General features: G+C 43.1%; 1 protein-coding gene across 1 annotated transcript; it reads left to right on the plus strand.

The window, feature by feature from the left end:
• The first annotated feature begins 294 nt into the window (after nt 1-294).
• Nucleotides 295-19,328, plus strand: slc6a14 (solute carrier family 6 member 14). The gene is made up of 15 exons (XM_046334486.1): nt 295-457; nt 882-1,056; nt 2,948-3,079; nt 5,578-5,739; nt 5,975-6,116; nt 6,284-6,416; nt 7,785-7,925; nt 8,006-8,141; nt 8,257-8,349; nt 8,448-8,573; nt 12,518-12,636; nt 12,746-12,845; nt 16,040-16,149; nt 16,284-16,451; nt 18,521-19,328. Exons 1-15 carry the CDS (start codon nt 395-397, stop codon nt 18,680-18,682), a joined length of 1,962 nt encoding a protein of 653 aa, XP_046190442.1. The 5' UTR covers nt 295-394; the 3' UTR covers nt 18,683-19,328.
• Nucleotides 19,329-22,775: the final 3,447 nt, after the last annotated feature.

Consider the following 22,775-nt stretch of genomic DNA (forward strand, 5'->3'; position numbering starts at 1 on the left):
TAAGATATCTTTATTTTTATTCAAGTATGACAATTGGGTACTTTTTACACCATTGGAAATAGTTAGTCATATCTGAACGAGGACAAAATAATGAACGATTTAGTTATATTTACAAGAAAATACTATAGGTACAGTATGTCTTAGCACTCTGGTTGGAAACACGCACGCGCACATGCACACACACACGCATGCGGGCGCACGCGGTTTCAAAAGTTTCACTCAAACTATAATTTGGTACGCGGGTAATGCAGATGATTCCGGGATCAGAGCGGCGATTGGATAGAGAGACGAGCGTGTCACTCAGGCTCAAGGGAGTTTAAATAACTGTGTACCTGTCTGTCCCAAACAAACGCTTCTCATCACATCACTTCTTAATGTGACAAACAGCAGCAAAATGAGGAAATATTGGAGCAGTTTCACAGACGTAATATTTACAAACCCCGCGGCCACTGACACGGTAGGATGATATGCAACTGTCTTGGTGTAACAGTTAATTAAGTCATGGTTGTTGGCGGGAGGAACGATATTTTGACCAAAGCAAATTCATTCTGACGACTGTCTTTTTATTTATTTAATTGGGGAGATTAAGCCTACTTATAAAGATAAACGCTTAAAATGTATGAAGCGATTAATGGGTAAATATGCTATTATTTGCGCGGTCCAAATAACAAACAGGTAGAATTCTAATTCATCTGGAATGGAGAATTTAACTGTATAGCCTACTTCTCTGTAACGGTTGGGATGCTATTCACGGTAAATGAATAAAAACGAATTCCAGTGTGTTGCACGTACGTAACAATGGCTTGACATTGCCTTCTAAGCTTTATGAAATATGCTCTCACTTACTATGTGCGTGCTTGCGTTATCTGTCTGTGATACAGGTTAAGGATGACCATGAGAAGCAGCAGCAGGACTCCCATGTGGGCAGCAATGATGAGAATATTGACAGAGGGAACTGGACCAATAAGAGGGAGTACATGTTGTCTATGATTGGCTATGCTGTGGGTCTGGGGAATGTATGGAGGTTCCCCTACCTGGCCTATAAGAATGGAGGAGGTAAGTGGGGACACACCTGTGTGCGCACACACACACACACACACACACACACACACACACACACACACACACACACACACACACACACACACACACACACACACACACACACACACACACACACACACACACACACACACACACACACACACACACACACACACACGTGGCTTTCGGTGCAGTTTAAGATTAGGGATGATTATTTTTGAGCATGGCCTAATTTCTATTACAGCCTATTAGATGACTGTCATTCATACTCCATTCACCCAGCTCAATGTTTAGTCTATTATATGATACTCTAATTTGCCCAATACCCATCATGAGGTTGCTACAACCTAGCCTACGAATGAAAGTTTATAACTAGGTGCACCGACTCTTGCCATCATCTAGCTGATCTAGGCTGTAGTCACTAGTACAAACAGTGGCAACACGGAACATCTAAAAGTAGAGTTTCTATTGGACAAATTCTGATAGTTTCATCCCGTTTTGTTCCGTTTCCTTCAGTTTAAGAAATGTTTTGCAACAGAATGGGTGAAATGAATCCACCCCTGATCACCTGTTCACCTTCATAGCAGGCACATACAGCATCATCACTTTGCTTGTTGAATAATTCCTTCTCGGATCTCCGCTCTCTCTCCTCTCACCTTTTCCCTTTGCTTGGTGTTAAGTGCACAACACAACAGCTGTCTGTGACCAGGTGAAAAAAAACATATCCAAGTCAAACCTTCATACCCTAACTGCTAACCACTGCACAGCCTACATCGAGTGCGGTTACATGCATACAATACTGTGACTATTGTGGATAGTCATCACTCCTGTGTTCCAATGGCACAATGTGTTAGCAATTTAAAAGGCTATTTGATCATTAGGAAACTATTTTGCAATTATGTTTGCACAGCTGAAAACCTGTTCTGATTTAAAGAAGGAATAAAACTGGCCTTCTTTGGACTGTTTGAGTAGCTGGAGCATCAGCACTTGTGGGTTCGATTACAGGCTCAAAATGGCTAGAAACAAATAACTTTCTTCTGAAACTCAGTCTATTCTTGTTCTGAGATATGAAGGCTATTCCATGTGCGAAATTGCCAAGAAACTGAAGATCTGGTAGTTTCAACTGGCCTGGGCCCTAGGACCATGTCCCAGGACTACCTGACATGAGGACTCAGTTCTGCCTTACTATTATTCAACCATGCTGGTCATTTATGAACATTTGAACATCTTGGCCACGTTCTGTTATAATCTCCACCTGGCACAGCCAGAAGAGGACTGGCCACCCCACATGCTGTGAACTACTCCCTTCACTGTTAGTGTCTTCACGACTGTTCAACAGGTGCATGTTCATTAATTCATTGAACAAGCATTGGAAATGGTGTTTTAAACCACTTACAATGAAGATATGTGAAGTTATTTGGATTTTTAGTAATTATTTTTGATAGACGCGGTCCTGAAAATGGACGTTTCTTTTGCTGAGTTTAAATTGCAACATTGCAAATTGACCACAAAAAAACTAACCGATCACATATTTGACAAAAAACGGAATCATTTAAAACCTTGATAAGCTCACATGCCTCTATTTATGCATGGCAACAGATTTCCTCAATTAAAATCACTTGAAGCTTATTTCCTGGTGATTTTAGTCTTATGTCCCAAAATAATTATAAGTGTCAACTTGGGGGGCCTAATAAAATCACCTACTGGCCAACTCTGTCCCGCAGGCCGCCTATTTGGGAATCCTACCCTATAATAACTTAGAAACTAGACCATGGCAGAACATTCTTAAAGATTCATTTCAGATTATTGTAGTTAAGCCCATATACGCTTCCACCATCCACTGGCTACCTCATATTCCTGCATTTGTTATTAGTGTCAAGTTTTCTGTCCTCTCTGTCTCTAGGTGCTTTCCTCATCCCGTATGTCATCATGCTGGCTGTTGCTGGTATACCTCTGTTCTTCCTGGAGAGTTCCTTTGGCCAGTTCTGCAGCCAAGGCCCTGTCAATGTGTGGCGGGCTCTGCCCATATTTCAGGGTAAGACTAAGCCTTGTACCCCTAATTTACCACCTAAGCCCGAACCGGTCCCAATTCAATGTCTACCATTACTCTTGGTCTCAACCCTTCGATGTTTGCAGATACAGTATGTAAGGTTTAAGTTGTGTTTTTGGAACCTTCACCACTACACTGCTTATACCTAGCCAGGCTCTTCAGATCTGCAGACAGTGAAGGGTAAAGGGCCAAAGGGAATCGTTAAGGAGTGGATTGGGACCAGCTGTATCACTTTTTTTCCCACTTCTAGGAACTCATCCATTCCCTTCACCACTCAGACCTTTTGGGGAGTGTTTGCTACTACTCTCTGTTTGAATGTTGTGTGAGCAGACAGCCCATTACACCATGGGATCAGCTTTATTGACCTTATAGGAAAATTGTATCAAGTTTGTTTGAGCAGTGTATTAATGGTTAACCATATGACCTGAATCTAAACTCGATGTATGAGCTGGAGGAACTTTCAGTCTAGACCCAGGGCTAACCCTATAAGGCTGCTAGTCCATTTACTGTATGTACCCAGCCCCTAACCTATAACCCTACCAAGCCCAATGGGTTACTGTATCACTTTGTCAGACTGGCCTCTAGCTGCTGAATGTGCCAAAACACAGAACACATTCATGGTGCATATTGGACAACGTCCTTCTCTACTGCTATTGGTTAGTTATAAAACTGTCATGGGTAGTGTTTCCAAATCCTGGTTTCTGTTTTTAACCCGAGCACTACGTAACGCACCTGATTCACATGTGTTGTTTATTTCAATCCAGTGTGTAGCGCTAGAGCAAATGTGCACCCCTTTTGGATCCCCGGAACCAGGATTAAGAAAAAATGCTCTCGGATGTGCATGTAAGCAATTTCTTAGTAATACTTGTTTGTGAGCTGAAATAAAAGAGACATTGTAGAAATTGCCCATAAGCACATTTTGTTATTATGTTTAGCACAAATTTGTTTACATCCTCATTAGTGATAATTTCTCATTTGGCAAGATAATCCATCCACCTGATAAGTGTGGTATATCATTACACAGGTGAACTGGGGACAAAAAGCCACAAATGTTTTGTCACATAACACAATGCCACATGTTTTGAGGGAGTTCAATTGGCATGCTGACTGCAGGAATGCCCACCAGAACTGTTGCCAGAGAATTTTATGTTTTAGAGAATTTGGCAGTACGTCCAACCGGCCTCACAACCGCACACCACCTGCAACCACGCCAGCCCAGGACCCCCACATCCAGCTTTTTCACTTCCACCCATACAGCTGATGAAACTGTGGGTTTGCACAAGTGAAGTATTTCAGCACAAACTGTTAAACCGTGTCATGGAAGCTCATCAGCTTGCTCGTTGACTTGACTGCTGTTTGGCGTTTTACCCGACCTCAGTGGGCAAATGCTCATCTTCGATGGCAACTTGCACGCTAGAACAATGTGCTCTTCACGAATGATTCCCTGTTTCAACTGTATCGGGCACATGGTGATGAGTGCTTCTACACCTGCATTGCTTGCTGTTTGGGGTTTTAGGGTGGGTTTCTGTACATCATTTTGAGATACCAGCTGATGTAAGAAGTGCTTTATAAATCAATTTGATTTGATGAGTGTCGTGTGGTGACAGGCAACGAACACAATTGCATTTTTCTAATGGCAATTTGAATGTACACAGATGAAAATGAAATTACCCCTTGATCATGTTTGGGATGCTCTGGGTCGACATGTACGACAGTGTGTTCCAGTACCCGCCAATTTCCAGGAACTTCGCACAGCCATTGAAGAGGAGTGGGACAATATTTCACAGGCCACAATCAACAGCCTGAACTCTATACAAAGGAGATGTGTCGCACTGCATGAGGCAAATGGTGGTCACACCAGATACTGACTGGTTTTCTGATCCACGCACCTACTTTTTATTTCTTCTTTCTTTTTTTAAGGGATCTGTGACCAACAGATGCATATTTGTTTTCTCTGTCATGTGAAATCCATAGATTAGGTCCTAATGGATTTATTTAAAGTGACTGAGTTTCTTATATGAACTGTAACTCAGTAAAATCTTTCAAATGGTGTATTTGTGGTCAGTGTAATTTTTGTACATTGCCACTGTAGTTATTCTTTCACATGCTTTGGCGGATACATCCTACCATAGAATGTCTCACTTATCATGTGTTTTCTGTTACGTCTTCCTTGGAAAATAGAATGTTTTCCTCAATGGGACTTCCTTGATTAGATAAATCTCAAGATGAGGAACTACAATGTGACCGGTTGACCAGTATACCAGGAAGCACTGGTTCTGGCTGTTTGCCTTCAGCTGAATCAGTATATGATAAAGATGGAACTTCACAGAACTTGTCAATAAAGTCACTGCTATCAGGGATGGTGACGCTTCAATCTATTCAGGAAGTGAATTGAAATTCAAATATTGAAGAATCCGCCTTGATTTACGTCTAACTCAATTCCTGCTCTCTCTCCTCACTCTCCCTTTCCCTATCCTCTCCAGGTGTGGGTGTAGCTATGGTTTTGGTCAGTACGTTAGTAGGCATCTACTACAACGTCATCATTGCCTACAGTCTCTACTACATGTTTGCCTCATTCCAGTCCCCTCTGCCATGGAGTGACTGTTTCTACTGGTCCAACAGCAACTGTAGCCTCACACCTAGAGGTACCTGTTTTATAATGTAGTGTCACATCTAAAGATGTAGTGAAGTTTCCCTGTTGTGCAGCTTTTACTCTTCTATCATGTTAATTAGTCTCCAAACAAAATAACCTTGACCAATATTTTCCATTACCTGACATGAATGTTTTCCATGATATGCTTTAATGAACATGACCTAGGTGAACCTGAACAGAGTGCCATGTAACTTTACCACTCTGACAATGGCTTCTGACCTCTACAGAAGTGTGCAACAATACCCTAGCTGCCAACTGGAGTGAACCAGTAATTGTAGCCAACATGACGCTGTGGGAGAATGAGACTTGCCCAAAGGAAAACATCATCATCAGCATCCCAGTACAGAGCCCCAGCGAACAGTATTGGGAGTGAGTAACACACACACACCTGATTCAATTTCACTAAGTTGAAAATACTTCAGAGGTCACACAGGTTGTGTTGAATGCCAGGTTGTCTCTATAATACTAAGTTGAAACTGATCCTGTCTGTAAGATTGACCACCTTACAGTCAGACAATCTCTTTGTCTATCCCCAGCCTGGTGGCCTTACAAAGGTCTAGTGGTCTGGATGAGACCGGTCCGGTGGTCTGGCATCTGGCTCTCTGTCTGCTACTGGGATGGCTGCTCATTGCTGCTGCCCTTTACAAAGGCATCAAATCCTCAGGAAAAGTCTGTATGACCCATTTCCTGTTTGTGTGTGTGATAGTGATGTGCGGGTTGACCCATAACCCACAATCGCCGCAGTTATATCCACGAGGCGGGCAGGTTTAGGGTCATGAAATATTGTATAAAGGGAAAATGATACCTTTCATTATTTTAGGCTAGCTGGCATTAGCGCATAAGCTTTAGGGCCTAACTGTACGTGCACCAAGTAGTTTACATACCAGTCGCCAAATGCATTTGGAACGGGCAGGACAAGTTAACGTCGATCCACGGAGGGAAAAAAAGGACCATGTCTGAGTTTAGAGAAAAGCTGCGAAATGGAGAATTGAAAATAAAGACAAGGGAGGGCCAGAAAAGTAGTATTTGAAGTGGTCAAAGAGGATGATAGCAGTGCTGGCTATGATATGTGTGGTTGTCAAATGTGTACAGTGCCTCACAGTCACAAGACGGGGACTTCAAATAGGCCTATGGCACGTCAAGGGAATTGTAGCCTACTGTTGATGGGTTAAATGGAAACTGAAATCTGGACACTGACTATAGGTCTATAACCTCTCACTTAGCCTGAATATTAACACCTGCAGAATTGAAGTGTTTCTTGCAGTAAAATGATACAGCAAATGTAGGCAACATTTTTACTCACAGGAGTGGAGAAATATGATTTCTTTCTTTCAGCTTCTTGAGAGAATGCAAATCTGCAGTTAGATACAGTTTGTCGTGGTGCTATCTTTATCAGCATCATAAAAGATGATACTATTTCAACCACAAAATATGCATCCAAGCTGAACTGAAATCTTATGAGAAACACGTTGGGTTGTTTTCACAGCTTTCTATTTCCTTACAACTGGTCAAACTGATATTATTTGGAAATTTTACACATCTTTTAAGTTTTAGTTATTTCATTTTCTTGCCAGTCCCTAAACATCTTTGTGCAATGGAAGTATCAGAGATGACTGAGAACTTTATCGATGTCAACTAGATTCTGGTAAGCAAGGGTTTATTTAGTCTTGGGCAACAATGACAGAAGAGATGCTGCACGTATCTAATTATAGACAAGTTGACTTACAAATAGCCTACCAAAACATTCGATGTTACAAGCAAAAACATATCTGAAATCAGGCAAACTTAGTACAAAAAAACAAAAACCTAACGGTAACCTACAACATTTTCTATATTAGAGGGTTAGGGTCGGGTGTGGGCCTCCGATTTAAACTTATTACATATAGTTGGGTGGTTGTTGATGGGTTATTAGCAATTGCGGGCGAACAAAGAGCTGACCTGCTCCCTACTAGTGTGTGAGTTGGTCCTGTCTTTCTAATGTTTGTCTTTCGGATGTGCATGTGTCCCTCTAATATTTTTGTGTGTGTCTGTCCCCAGGTGGTGTATTTCACCGCTACGTTTCCCTATGTGGTGTTGCTGATTCTTCTGATCCGGGGAGTTACACTAGAGGGCGCCAGAGACGGGATCGAGTTCTACATTGGCTCCCAGTCCAACCTCACAAAACTGGGCGAGGCAGAGGTTAGAGCCTAACCTCTTACCTGTCAACTCAAAATACACATGCTTGACTGAAGTAACTAAATAGTAGGTCTTTCTGGCAGGTGTGGAGAGATGCAGCCACACAGATCTTCTATTCTCTGTCAGTAGCGTGGGGTGGTGTCACGGCCCTGTCTTCATATAACAAGTTCCACAACAATGTGTTCAAGGACGCACTGACCGTCTGCCTCACCAACTGTGGTATGACTCAAACACCACACACGCACCAGATGGATGCTAATGGCATCATAAAGAAGAACTTTCAAGGTTTCATTCTGTTCCAGTACATCCTTTCCTGTTTAATGTCACTCTATAGGTACCAGTGTGTTTGCAGGCTTCGCCATCTTCTCCATCTTAGGTCACATGGCTCATGTCTATGGAAAGCCTGTATCCGAGGTGGCCCAGGCAGGTGAGTAGTACACCACTGTACTGTGTTTAGCTTTACCTTACTGACACAATAGCCACTTGACAAACACTAACAAAGTGTGCGCGTGTGCATGCGTGTAGGTTTTGGCCTAGCATTTATTGCGTACCCTGATGCCCTGTCCAAGCTGCCAATTTCTCCTCTTTGGTCCATCCTCTTCTTCTTCATGCTGCTCACCCTTGGACTGGACTCGCAGTTCGCTGGCATAGGTCAGTCAGACACACACACACCCATGCACATGGGACACACACGCCAGGGTATTTCACTTACTGCCAACTATTTGGGGTATTTCAATTATTTTCAAAAACATTTGTAAGTAAGTATTTAGATATTTTTTTTTATTTGAAAAGACCAGTAGTTGAATATTGGAATGTATTTGGAAATACACTTGGAAAGTTTTTGAAAATACTCATACACTCCCATGCATTTAAAGATGCATTATGCAGAAATTGCTCTGCCACTTCCTGACTGCTAAAATTCGAATAGTTCACCTAATTTCAGTTTGTGACAAAACAAGCAAGTATAGTGTAGAGAGTCATTGTAGCATCTAAAACGCTGTGAAATATATTTTCCATAACAAAAAATATTGTATTTTCAGCTGTTTGACGTTGGTGTACTAAATACTAAAATGCACAGAAAAATAAGTATTTAAACAACAAATAGTTTGGACACCTACTCATTCCAGGGTTTTTCTTTATTCTACATTGTAGAATAATAGTGAAGACATCAAAACTATGAAATAACACATGGAATCGTGTAGTAACCAAAAAAAGTGTTCAACAAAAAAAATATTTGAGATATTTCAAAGTAGCCACCCTTTGCATTCATGACAGCTTTGCACACTCTTGACATTCTCTCAACCAGCTTCAGGAGGTTATCACCTGGAATGCTTTCCCATCAGTCTTGAAGGAGTTCCCACATTTGCTGAGCTCTTGTTGGCTGCTTTTCCTTCACTCTGCGGTCCAACTCATCCCAAACCATCTCAATTGGGTTGAGGTCGGGGGAATGTGGAGGCCAGGTAATCTGATGCAGCACTCCATCACTCTCTGTCTTTGTCAAATAGCCCTTACACAGCCTGGAGGTGTGTTGGGTCATTGTTCTGTTGAAAAACAAATGATAGTACCACTAAGCGCAAACCATGCAGCCATGCTGGTTAAGTGTGCCTTGAATTCTAAATAAATCGGTGTCACCAGCAAAGCAGTATCACACCACCGCTCATATTTCTTGGCCCAAGCTCCTCTTCTTATTGGTGTTCTTTTAGTAGTGGTTTCTTTGCAGCAATTCAACAATGAAGGCCTGATTCACACAGTCTCCTCTGAATAGCATTTATTTGGGCTGGTTACTAATGAAGTTATCCTCTGCAGCAGAGGTATCTCTGGGTCTTCCTTTCCTGGGGCGGTCCTCATGAGCCAGTTTCATCATAGCACTTGATGGTTTTTGCGACTACACTTGAAGAAACTTTCAAAGTTCTTACTTTTCCGGATTGACTGACCATCATGTGCTAAAGTTATGGTAGACTGTTTCTCTTTGCTTATTTGAGCTGTTCTTGCCATGATATGGACTTGGTATTTTACCAAATAGGGCTATCTTCTGTAAACCACCCCTACCTTGTCACAACACAACTGCTTGGCTCAAATGCATTAAGAAGGAAATAAATTCAACAAATTCACTTTTAACAAGGCACACCTGTTAATTGAAATGTATTCCAGGTGACTACCTCATGAAGCTGGTTGAGAGAATGCCAAGAGTGTGCAAGGGTGGATACTTTGAAGAATCTCAAGTGTGAAATATATTTTGATTTGTTTAACACTATCTGTTTGGTTACTACATGATTCCATATTTCTTAGGTTTGATGTATTTTACAATGTAAAAAGTAATAAAAAATAAAGAAGCCCTTGAGTGAGTGTCCAAACTTTTGACTGGTAGTGTAATTACTCTTTACTCAGTACTTTGTTGAAGCACCTTTGGCAGTGAATACAGCCTCAAGTATTCTTTGAGTATAATGCTATAAGCTTGGCACACCTGTATTTGGCGAGTTTCTCCCATTCTACTCTGCAGATCCTTTCAAGCTCTGTCAGGTTGGATGGGGAGCATTGCTGCACAGATATTTTCAGGTCTCTCCAGAGATCATCCATCGTATTCAAGTCCGGGCTCTGGCTGAGCCACTCAAGAATATTCAGAGACTTGTGCCAAAGCCACTCCTGCTTTGTCTTTGCTGTGTGCTTAAGGTCGTTGTCCTGTTGGAAGGTGGAACTTCGCCCCAATCTGAGGTCCTGATCACTCTAGAGCAGGTTCTCATCAAGGATCTCTCTCTGTACATTGCTCTGTTCAGGTGAGACTTGAAATTGAGCTCAGGCACATCCTGTTTCCATTGATCATCCTTGACATTTCCACAACTTGATTTGGAGTACACCTGTGGTAAATTCAATTGATTGGACATGATTTGGAAATGCGCACACACCTGTTAAGGTCCCACAGTTGACAGTGTGTCACGTTCAGACCATAGTTCTGTTATTTTATTCTTTGTTTTAGTATGGTCAGGGCGTGAGTTGGGGTGGGCAGTCTGTTTGTTTTTCTATGTTGGTTTTTGTTTTCGGCCTAGTATGGTTCTCAATCAGAGGCAGGTGTCATTAGTTGTCTCTGATTGAGAATCATACTTAGGTAGCCTGGGTTTCACTGTTGGGTTGTGGGTGTTTGTTTCCGTGTGAGTGTTTGGTCACACGGTACTGTTTCGGTTTTGGTATATTCACGTCATCGTTTTATTGTTTTGATTCAGTGCTCAGTGCTTTCTTTTATTAAAATCATCATGAACACTTACCATGCTGCGCTTTGGTCTGATCCTTACTCCTCCTCAGACGAAGAGGACGATATCCGTTACACAGTGCATGTCAGAGCAAAAACCAAGCCATGAGGTTGAAGAAATTGTCTGTAGAGATCTGAGACAGGATTGTGTCGGGGCACAGATCTGGGGAAGGGTACCAAAACCTTCTTGTAGCATTGAAGGTCCCCAACAACACAGTGGCCTCTATGATTCTTAAGCGGAAGAAGTTTGGAACCACCAAGACTCTTCCTAGACCTGGCCGCACGGAAACTTTGAGCAGTCGGGGGAGAAAGGCCTTGGAGGTGACTAAGAACCTAATGGTCACTCAGACAGAGCTCCAGAGTTCATCTGTGGAGATGGGAGAAACTTCCAGAATGACAACATCTCTAAAGCACTCCACCAATCAGGCCTTTTATGGTAGAGTGGCCAGACGGAAGCAACTCCTCAGTGAAGGGCGCATGACAGCTCGCTTGTAATTAGCCAAAAGGCACCTAAAGGACTTTCAGACCATGAGAAACAAGATTCCTTGGTCTGATGAAACCAAGATTGAACTCTTTTGACCTGAATGCCAAATGTCACGTCTGGAGGAAATCTGGCAGCATCACGCTGTGTGAATTTTTATTTGTATTTTCTCCGCAGTAGGACTGGGAGACTAGTCAGGATCGAGGCAAAGATAAACACTGGAAAGTGCAGACATCCTTGCTGAAAACCTGCTCAGGACTTCAGAATGGGTAGAAGGTTCACTTTCCAACAGAACAACCCTAATCACACAGCCAAGACAACGCAGGAGTGGCTTCGGGACAAGTCTCTGAATGTCCTTGAGTGGCCCAGCCAGACCCTGGACTTGAACCCAATCTCTGGAGAGACCAGAAAATAGCTGCGCAGTGACGCTCCCCATCCAACCTGACCGAGCTTGAGAAGAATGGGAGAAACTCTCGAAATACAGGTGTGCCAAGCTTGTAGCGTCATAGTCAAGAAGACTCAAGGCTGTAATCGCTGCCAACGGTGCTTCAACGAAGTACTGAGTAAAGGGTCTGAATTCATATGAATATATGATATTTCAGGTTATATTTGTTTATAAATGTGTTAAAATAAACTGTTTGTGCTTTGTCATTATGGGGTATTATGTAGATTGATGGGGAAAAAAGTTTTGATACATTTTAGAATAAGGCTGTAACGTGAAATCGTGAAGGGGTGTGTGTGTGTGTGTGTGTGTGTGTGTGTGTGTGTGTGTGTGTGTGTGTGTGTGTGTGTGTGTGTGTGTGTTTGCACACACACACACTACTAACTAGACCTGGACAGTGACCTCTGACTCTTGCCGTGTTCCCTCAGAGGTCATCTCCACCTGCCTACAGGATGCCTTCCCTGATAGGTTCAAATCAAAACGCTCTATCATCTCTGTGGGAACCTGTGCCATCCTTTTCCTGCTCGGCCTGCCGTGCATAACCCAGGTAAGTCCTTAGTTACCATAGCTAAAATAGGTCCTTAGATACCACAATTTCTTTCACATTAATTTATTGTGAATGCGTGTGATTACTGTGTGTGTGTTTGTCACTCCAGGCAGGGATATATTGGGTGACTCTGATGGATCAGTTCTGTGCTGGCTTTGTTCTACTGATCGCTGCTCTGCTGGAGCTTGTTGGGGTGTTCTACTTCTACGGTAAATGGAAGTATATTACATGTTATAGCTACATCTACAGAATATATTGTGTGATGGGTACATGTAGAGGATTTTTTTATGTTATCAAATGTATTTATATAGCCCTTCGTACATCAGCTGATATCTCAAAATGCTGGGCAGAAACCCAGCCTAAAACCCCAAACAGCAAGCAATGCAGGTGTAGGAGCACGGTGGCTAGGAAAAACTCCCTAGAAAGGCCAAAACCTAGGAAGAAACCTAGAGAGGAACCAGGCTATGAGGGGTGGCCAGTCCTCTTCTGGCTGTGCCGGGTGGAGATTATAACAGAACATGGCCAACATGTTCAAATGTTCATAAATGACCAGCATGGTCAAATAATAATAATCACAGTAGTTGTCGAGGGTGCAGCAAGTCAGCACCTCAGGAGTAAATGTCAATTGTCTTTTATAGCCGATCATTAAGAGTATCTCTACCACTCCTGCTGTCTCCAGAGAGTTGAAAACAGCAGGTCTGGGACAGGTAGGACGTCCGGTGAACAGGTAAGCATTACATAGCCGCAGGCAAAACAGTTGAAACTGGAGCAGCAGCACGGCCAGGTGGACTGGGGACAGCAAGGAGTCATCATGCCAAGTAGTCCTGAGGCATGGCCCTAGGAATCAGGTCCTCCGAGAGAAAAAGACAATTAGAGAGAGCATACTTAAATTCACACCGGACAAGAAAGGAGAAGTACTCCAGATATAACAAACTGACCCTAGCCCCCCGACACAAACTACTGCAGCATAAATACTGGAGGCTGAGACGGGAGGGGTCAGGAGACACTGGCCCCATCCGATGATACCCCCAGACGGGGCCAAACAGGAAGGATATAACCCTACCCACTTTGCCAAAGCACAGCCCCCACACCACTAGAGGGATATCTTCAACCACCAAGTTACCATCCCGAGACAAGGCCGAGAATAGCCCACAAAGATCTCCGCCACGGCACAACCCAAGGGGGGGGGGGGGGCGCCAACCCAGACAGGAAGATCACGTCAGTGACTCAACAAACTCAAGTGACGCACCCCTCCTAGGGACGGCATGAAAGAGCATCAGTAAGCCAGTGACTCAGCCCCTGGTAATAGGGTTAGAGGCAGAGAATCCCAGTGTAGAGAGGGGAACCGGCCAGGCAGAGACGGCAAGGGCGGTTCGTTGCTCCAAAGCCTTTCCGTTCACCTTCACACTCCTGGGCCAGACTACACTCAATCATATGACCCACTGAAGAGATGAGTCTTCAGTAAAGACTTAAAGGTTGAGACCGAGTCTGCGTCTCTCGCATGGATAGGCAGACCATTCCATAAAAATGGAGCTCTATGGGAGAAAGCCCTGCCTCCAGCTGTTTGCTTAGAAATTCTAGGGACAATTAGGAGGCCTGCGTCTTGTGACCGTAGCGTACGTGTACCGTAGCGTACGTGTAGGTATGTACGGCAGGACCAAATCAGAGAGATAGGTAGGAGCAAGCCCATGTAATGCTTTGTAGGTTAGCAGTAAACCCTTGAAATCAGCTCTTGCCTTAACAGGAAGCCAGTGTAGGGAGGCTAGCACTGGAGTAATATGATCAAATGTTTTGGTTCTAGTCAGGATTCTAGCAGCCGTATTTAGCACTAACTGAAGTTTATTTAGTGCTTTATCCGGGTAGCTGCAAAATTAGAGCATTGCAGTCGTCTAACCTACAAGTAATAAAAGCATGGATTAATTTTTATGCATGATTTTTGGACAGAAAGTTTCTGATTTTTGCAATGTTACGTAGAGGGAAAAAAGCTGTCCCTGAAAAAGTCTTGATATGTTCGTCAAAAGAGAGATCAGGGTCCAGAGTAACGCCGAGGTCCTTCACAGTTGTATTTGAGACGACTGTACAACCATCAAGATTAATTGTCAGATTCAACAGAAGATCTCTTTGTTTCTTGGGACCTAGAACAAGCATCTCTGTTTTGTCAGAGTTTAAAAGTAGAAAGTTTGCAGCCATCCACTTCCTTATGTCTGAAACACATGCTTCTAGCGAGGGCAATTTTGGGGCTTCACCATGTTTCATTGAAATGTACAGCTGTGTGTCATCCGCATAGCAGTGAAAGTTTACATTATGTTTTCGAATGACATCCCCAAGAGGTAAAATATATAGTGAAAACAATAGTGGTCCTAAAACGGAACCTTGAGGAACACCAAAATTTACAGTTGATTTCACAGAGGACAAACCATTCACAGAGAAAAACTGATATCTTTCCGACAGATAAGATCTAAACCAGGCCAGAACTTGTCCGTGTAGACCAATTTGGGTTTCCAATCTCTCCAAAAGAATGTGGTGATCGATGGTATAAAAAGGAGGAGGACAGGAGTACGAGGACAGATGCAGAGCCTCGGTCTGATGACATTAAAAGGTCATTTACCACCTTCACAAGTGCAGTCTCAGTGATATGATGGGGTCTAAAACCGGACTGAACATTTTTGTATACATTGTTTGACTTCAGGAAGGCAGTGAGTTGTTGCGCAACAGCTTTTTCCAACAAATTTGAGAGGATTGGAAGATTCGATATAGGCCGATAGGTTTTTATATTTCTTGTGTCAAGGTTTGGCTTTTTCAAGTGAGGCTATGGAAGGGCTGTATAGTCATTGCTTTTGTCTGATCACAATGCACATACACTGAGTATACCAAACATTAGGGTGCCCCCCTCTCCCATTTTCCCCCTCAGAACAGCCTCAATTCATTGGGGCACGGACTCAACAAGGTGCCGAAAGCGTTCCACAGGGCTGCTGGCCCATGTTGATTGCAATGCCTCCCACAGTTGTCAAGTTGGCTGGATGTCCTTTGGGTGGTGGATGAAACCCCAGCAGCATTGAAGTTATTGACACAAACCGGTGCACCTGGCACCTACTTCCATAACCCATTCAAAGGCATTTCAATATTTTGTCTTGCCCATTCACCCTCTGAATGGCACACATACACAATCATGTCTCAAGGCTTAAAAATCCTTTACCCTGTCTCTTCACCTTCATCTATACTGATTTTTAAGTGGATTTAACAAGTGAAATCAGTGAGGGATCATAGTTTTCACCTGGCTTAACCTGGTCATTGGAAAGAGCAGGTGTTCTCAATGTTTTGTATACTCAGTGTATATATTGCATGTTATATTATCTATATGCAGTATGTTATAGAGTATGGCACATTCTGTGTTTGTTTGAAGGTGGAAACCGTTTCATTAAGGACATAGAGATGATGATTGGGACGAGGAGCTCTCTCTTCTGGCTGTGGTGGAGAGCATGCTGGTTTTTCATCACTCCTGCTGTCATCACTGTGAGTACTCTCTCTGTCTTTCTCTTAACTTAGATTCTATCCTACCTGGCTCTCTGTTCCAGGGTCCTCATTTCTTTAACCCCTGTTCTCTGGCACACATACACACTTCTCTAATGCATGTGTGTGTTGTGTAGGTGATCTTGGTGTGGTCGTTGTTGACTTTCCGTCCGCCATCCTACGGTATGGTGCAGTACCCTGCGTGGGGTGTGGCTCTGGGATGGTGTATGATCGCTTTCTGTCTCATCTGGATACCCCTCGTCGCCATCTGGAAAATACTCTGTGCCCAAGGAAACCCGTGGCAGGTAGGTGTGTCTGGCAGAGATGTGGATGCTTAGGACTTCTGAGAGTGTTTGGAACTTCTCCTGGAATTGTCAATCCTTGTTTTAGCCAGGTATCAAACCCAGGTCCTGGAAAGTTCAGGTCAAAATGCATGCAGTATATCAAACCAAACTCCCCAAATACAGGTGTGCCAAGCTTGTAGTGTCATACCCAAGAAGACTCTAGGCTGTAATTGCTGCCAAAGGTGCTTCAACTAAGTACTGCATAAATGGTCTGAACACTTATGTAAATGTGACATTTCTGTTTATTTTAAATTTTTTATACATTTGCAAAAATGACTACGAACCTGTTTTTTGTTTTTCCTAGTGATTACAGGGTATTGTGTTTTAGATTGTGGGATTAAAACAAATTCCATTTTAGAAGGCTGTAACGTAATAATGTGAAAAGTCAAGAGTTCTGAATTCTTTCCTAATGCCCTGTATACAGGGAGTACCAGTACCAAGTCGATGTGCAGAGGTAATTGAGTTAGCTATGTACATATATGTAGAGGTAAAGTGACTAGGCAAAAGGATAGATAATAGACAGTAGCATGTTATGAGTTGTAGATTCAGGCTGAGGGTCAGCATCAGATATGTCATGATTCATTTCTTCCCCACCATCCGAGTCATTTTCATTCAGATCTTGTAGCGGCGCTAACGCAGCATGTGCATCCATTCGTCTTGGTCTTCTTATTGTAAATGACACATGATCTCACCGTGTACTCCAAGTAGACCAGAGTAGACTAAGACTGCTTGAATTCAGTGGACTGATATAAGGTACATACCATATTGAGATTATAATTAGAATATGCCAATGCAATAGAATGGCCCAGCCTGTTGTTCATTATGCATTATTCGCTTCCCCTCGCTCATCAACGCACCTTATCTCCCCATCATAACTTACAGCAAAACCATAAGAAAAATGACATTCCCTTCTAAAACTGGTTATAACTCCAGTTCTGTTTGCGATATTAAGATTCTAACTGCAGTGTGTAATATAGACTTATTTAGTAAAAATGAAGGTCGGCGGGGGGCTTGACTTAAATGGTGGAGTAATAAAAAAAGAATCAAATGCAGCCAATGTTACTTCTTTAGCATTTCTAGTGTTAATCAAATCAAATGTATTTATATAGCCCTTCGTACATCAGCTGATATCTCAAAGTGCTGTACAGGAACCCAGCCTAAAACCCCAAACAGCAAGCAATGCAGGTGTAGAAGCATGGTGGCTAGGGAAAACTCCCTAAAGGCCAAAACCTAGGAAGAAACCTAGAGAGGACCCAGGCTATGTGGGTTGGCCAGTCCTCTTCTGGCTGTGCCGGGTGGAGATTATAACAGAGCATGGCCAAGATGTTCAAATGTTCATAAATGACCAGCATAGTCCAATAATGATAAGGCAGAACAGTTGAAACTGGAGCAGCAGCACGGCCAGGTGGACTGGGGACAGCTAGGAGTCATCATGTCAGGTAGTCCTGAGGCATGGTCCTAGGGCTCAGGTCCTCAGAGAGAGAGAGAGAGATATAAATATAAATACATACTTAAATATAAATACATACTTAAATTAACACAGGACACCGAATAGGACAGGAGAAGTACTCCAGATATAACAAACTGACCCTAGCCCCCCGACACAAACTACTGCAGCATAAATACTGGAGGCTGGGACAGGAGGGGTCAGGAGACACTGTGGCCCCATCCGAGGACACCCCCGGACAGGGCCAAACAGGAAGGATATAACTCCACCCACTTTGCCAAAGCACAGCCCCGACACACCTAGAGGGATATCTTCAACCACCAACTTACCATCCCGAGATAAGGCCGAGTATAGCCCACAAAGATCTCCACCACGGCACAACCCAAGGGTTGTGACTCAACCCACTCAAGTGACGCACCCCTCCCAGGGACAGTATGAAAGAGCCCCAGTAAGCCAGTGACTCAGCCCCTGTAATAGGGTTAGAGGCAGAGAATCCCAGTGGAAAGAGGGGAACTGGCCATATGATTCTGCCTGTCTCTCCAAGCATCCTCTCTATTACAGTGCTTTGTGTCTCTGTCTGCAGCGTATGTGTGCTGTGTGTTCTCCTGTGGAGGGTTGGGGTCCATACCTGGAGGTCCACCGTGGCGGGCGTTATACAGACGGACAACGGTACTATAGGAAGAACTCTCTCCACCTGCCAGACAACAATGTTTACCACATCTCCAACCACCTCACACGCCTCTAACCCCCTGGGGTGTGTGTGTGGTGTCAACATTTGGTATCACCACTTTTCCTAAGATTTTTACAAGTGTTGTATACTTTTTTTTACCACTATCTGATCACAATGATTCATGCTTGTTTCACTTTGCACTGTGGTGTGGTCAGCTTTTAAAATTTTAATTCATAACATCACATATTTTAACAGTTTTTTTTTTTGTGTACATGTTTTCTACGTGTTAAATGTCAATGCCTTAACTTAAACTGTCATGTTAATGACCACTTAGCCTGGTAACGTTTGACCGTAATAAAGGACTACTCTCTCTGCTATTCGCTGTTTGTTAAATGGATTCTATTAAAACTAAACTGACAGAGGGTGTTTGAGCAAAGTTGGCCATCATTGGAAAAAATAATTTGTTCTTTACTTCTCTAGTTGAATACTTAAACTTTTTATTTTATTTTTTAAGAGTTGCTAATATTGATCACTTACTGAGTAGTTATGTGGGATGCAAGGTGATTTGTAGATCAGTGATTCTGCACAGTTCAAGTGCAATGTAGTTGACCACAAAGGAAGTAAAGTGACATACAGCAGGATGCATTCATATTTTGGGAGTTTATTAGAGTGGGTTAGACATTACATGGTGCAGATGTTAGAATGGGCCATGACAACTGGCCCTAACAACAACACAGCCTTTAGACCCAGCTCCTTCATGACATACTTAGGGGTCAGAACTATTTATTGAAGCTGATGAAACGACCTGGGAGAGATGAGATGGGGTTGATATCATTTTAACTACTATTTGAACCCTGATCTGGTTGAGATAGTGATGGCGAGGGTTGTGAATGTAACAGAGTAGTATGCTACTCTATTACCCTCTAGTCATATATTTTCCCCCACATATACAAACACAGATCTTGTTATGGAAGCTCTTGATGTTATCGTATCTGACCGACACGTTCTGCTTGTTGTAGGGCACCATCTGGGTTGAATCCCAGACCTCAATCTCCCTGCTTCAGGAAGGTGCAGATCTAAAGACACACTTACGTTAGGGTTTTGAGTTTACATCATCTTCAAAGGGAAGCCTGCTTCAGGAAGCTGCAGATGTAATCACACACACTGTGTTTGAGTCCAAAATGGCACCCTGTTCCCCATATAGTACACTACCTTTAACCAGAGTACACAAGTATGGGACCAATGGTTGGAGCGCCCACAGCAGTGTTAGAGCCACTGGCCTGCTGAAAGGTGTGGCAAATCCAGCCAGGAGCTTCTCGGCAGGGGCACTGTTGCTTTTCCAGTACTTCATAGCATAGTCCTTAGAACACACAGTATCTGGTAGTGAGAACACTAGAGAGCGAAGGTTGGAAAAATAAAGATGTTACTCACGCTCAACTGGAACCTAGACAGGCAGGAAGAGACTGAATTGATAAACAGGGGAAGAGATGGGTAGAGAGAATTATGAGGGAGATAAAGAGGGAAGGAGAGTGAAAGTGTCTCGCCACATTGTAGTAGATATGGTTTCCCTGATCAGCCGGTCCTTGGTAGAGGGCTGTTTTCTCCAGTGTTGAACACCAAGATCCATGGAAGTCATAGGTCATCACATTGAGAAGGCCAACAGCCTGAGTGTTAGGGAGAGAGATACAAATATATATTTAGAGGCTTGAATAAACACCATTTCCAATATGCATTTATTTGATAGATCGTGCATGTTTTCGTGTACACATTTAGCATGAGAATTGATATCATTGAGGCCCAGTGTGTATGTACTGACCGTCCAATCTTGGGGATCTGGTATGCAGTGTCAATGGTCCTCTTTCCGGACACAGCTGCAGTCAGAATCAGACGAGGACGGTTGGTCATCTTTCCCTCAACCTCGAAGACAGCCATCAGCTCCTCGAGGGAGACAGCACACAGATGGGTGTGTCATGACTAGCCTGTTTGGGTCAGGTTACCGTGTACCACACTTCTACAAGAGACATCTCTCATCACACCTGCCAGAGGGGGAGAGATGGAGAGGTATGGAGGTGGGGAGTTCTGACACCTCACACCCATTGTAAATCTTACGGTAGCATACAAAATCCCTTTGTCCTCTCACTGTGAAGGAATGGAATGTATGATGGGCCTATGGAGAACCTACCTCAGAACAGTAACATGCAATAAATGGACTTTGGGACAATATGTTTCGCCAGCCAAAATGGAGTAATGACGATAGATGGAATATGAAAATGAAGGTTGTTTTTGTTATGTTATTAAAAGTTAAACGACATAATGCAAACATTGTAACTTGAAGAGTTTTCACAATATGTACCTGATGTTTGCATAATGTACGTTGTGGGGAAAATGTCCAGATCAAAGAGAATGTTTTTGTAAAGATGAAATGTGAAGTTATCTAAATTGGATCTGAGTAAAATCCAGACCTTGCCACGTAACTAGTTACGCCAAGAGAACTTGACATAAAGGCGGAAACACCCATTTCTGACCCGAGGGTGACCACGAGCTGCAGCCAAGGTTCGATTAGTTGTAAATCCAAAACGCAACATGAGGTTGAAGAAGACAAAGGAACCTTTTAACAAACTATGCTACGGATGAGTAGCTCTGTAAGAGGTTGAATTCAAGCAGGACCACCTGGTTATTCTCTCCAAAGAATCGTGTGTCTACACTGCTTTCATTCCCACGCTGGAACCACCTATATGGTTGATTAGCCGTCCTCAGAAGACCCCTCTTTCAGAACAAGTGCGAGGAAACAGACCACTAAGAGAAAGGACACTGACATCTTGAGGACAATCAGAGAGTTACACCCAGTAACTGAAGAAGTGCCGTCATCTGAGGAGAAGGCGAACCCAGTCCACGAAGATACACCCCATTGGAGACCTTCGACACATAATTACATCATTATATTCTGACCCATAAGAGCGGCAGTTCGGGTCAAGGTTAGGGTTAAACTAAGCATAGTTTACAAATGTACCCAAGTGTGCTTTTCTCTTGTACTCTCTCCCTCTCTCTCTCTTTTGAAATCCCCATTTTGTGTAACACATGTCATATTGTGTTGATCCGCTAGGGACCTGTTTCAGTGTACTAAGATCTATTCATTAGCCTAGACTGTGTGTTTGTGTATGTGTATCTTATATTATCATTTTTATCTTGATAGTAAATAAATAATCAACTCAATTGGTGTGGTACGGACTTATTTAGTGTTACTCAGGTTAGTGAAGATTCACGGATTATGCGACGTTCAGAATGAGACTAGAGGAAATTAATGAATTAGCGACTGTTGTAAAATCAATGTTCTGATATTCTTTGAGTTAATTTGGGAAATAGAAACTCAATAAAGCCAAACTTTCCCATGGTGCCCCAGGTTACTGAATTAATAATTACCTGATTAATTTAATCACGTAATTACAAACAGTTAATCATTTGATGAACAGCAGTCATCACATTAATCAATACAACAGGTGTGTGTGTTCATTCGTGTTCGTTCATTCATGTGTGTGTGTATATATGTGTGTGTGAGTCTGACCTGCACCAAGATGGTGAATCTGTACCTGTCTGCGGGCCTTTGGATCCGGGGAACTCCCAGTCAAAGTCCTGACCATCAAACTGGCACTGCTTCAGAAACTTAAATTGCACCGTTGATGAACTTCTGGTGGTTGGCTGTACTGGACACTATCTCTGTGAACCTTGGGACACACACTGCTCAGACACAGTGTGTGTGTGTGTGTGTGTGTGTGTGTGTGTGTGTGTGTGTGTGTGTGTGTGTGTGTGTGTGTGTGTGTGTGTGTGTGTGTGTGTGTGTGTGTGTGTGTGTGTGTGTGTGTGTGTGTGTGTGTGTGTGTGTGTGTGTGTGTGTGTGTGTGTGTCTCTCTCTCCACTTGCGTCCGAGTGCCAAAGTTCCCTCCAATTGCCAGCAAGGTCTTTAGGTTGCTGTTCTTGTAAGCAAATACAAGAGTTAGAGTTAGTCCTGGTTTAGGTATGTGTGTGTACTTGCCTGAATGAGAATGTGCGTACCTGCTTTTGTGTGTGTATGTGCCTGCATGTGTACGTGTCTAGGTGAGTTTGTGTGCACGCCTGCATGAGTGTGTATGTGTATATAGGCCTTTATAGGCCTTCTTGTGCTGTAGTAGGC

This window comes from Oncorhynchus gorbuscha, linkage group LG03 (assembly GCF_021184085.1).
Source record: "Oncorhynchus gorbuscha isolate QuinsamMale2020 ecotype Even-year linkage group LG03, OgorEven_v1.0, whole genome shotgun sequence".
Classification (NCBI taxonomy): domain Eukaryota; kingdom Metazoa; phylum Chordata; class Actinopteri; order Salmoniformes; family Salmonidae; genus Oncorhynchus; species Oncorhynchus gorbuscha.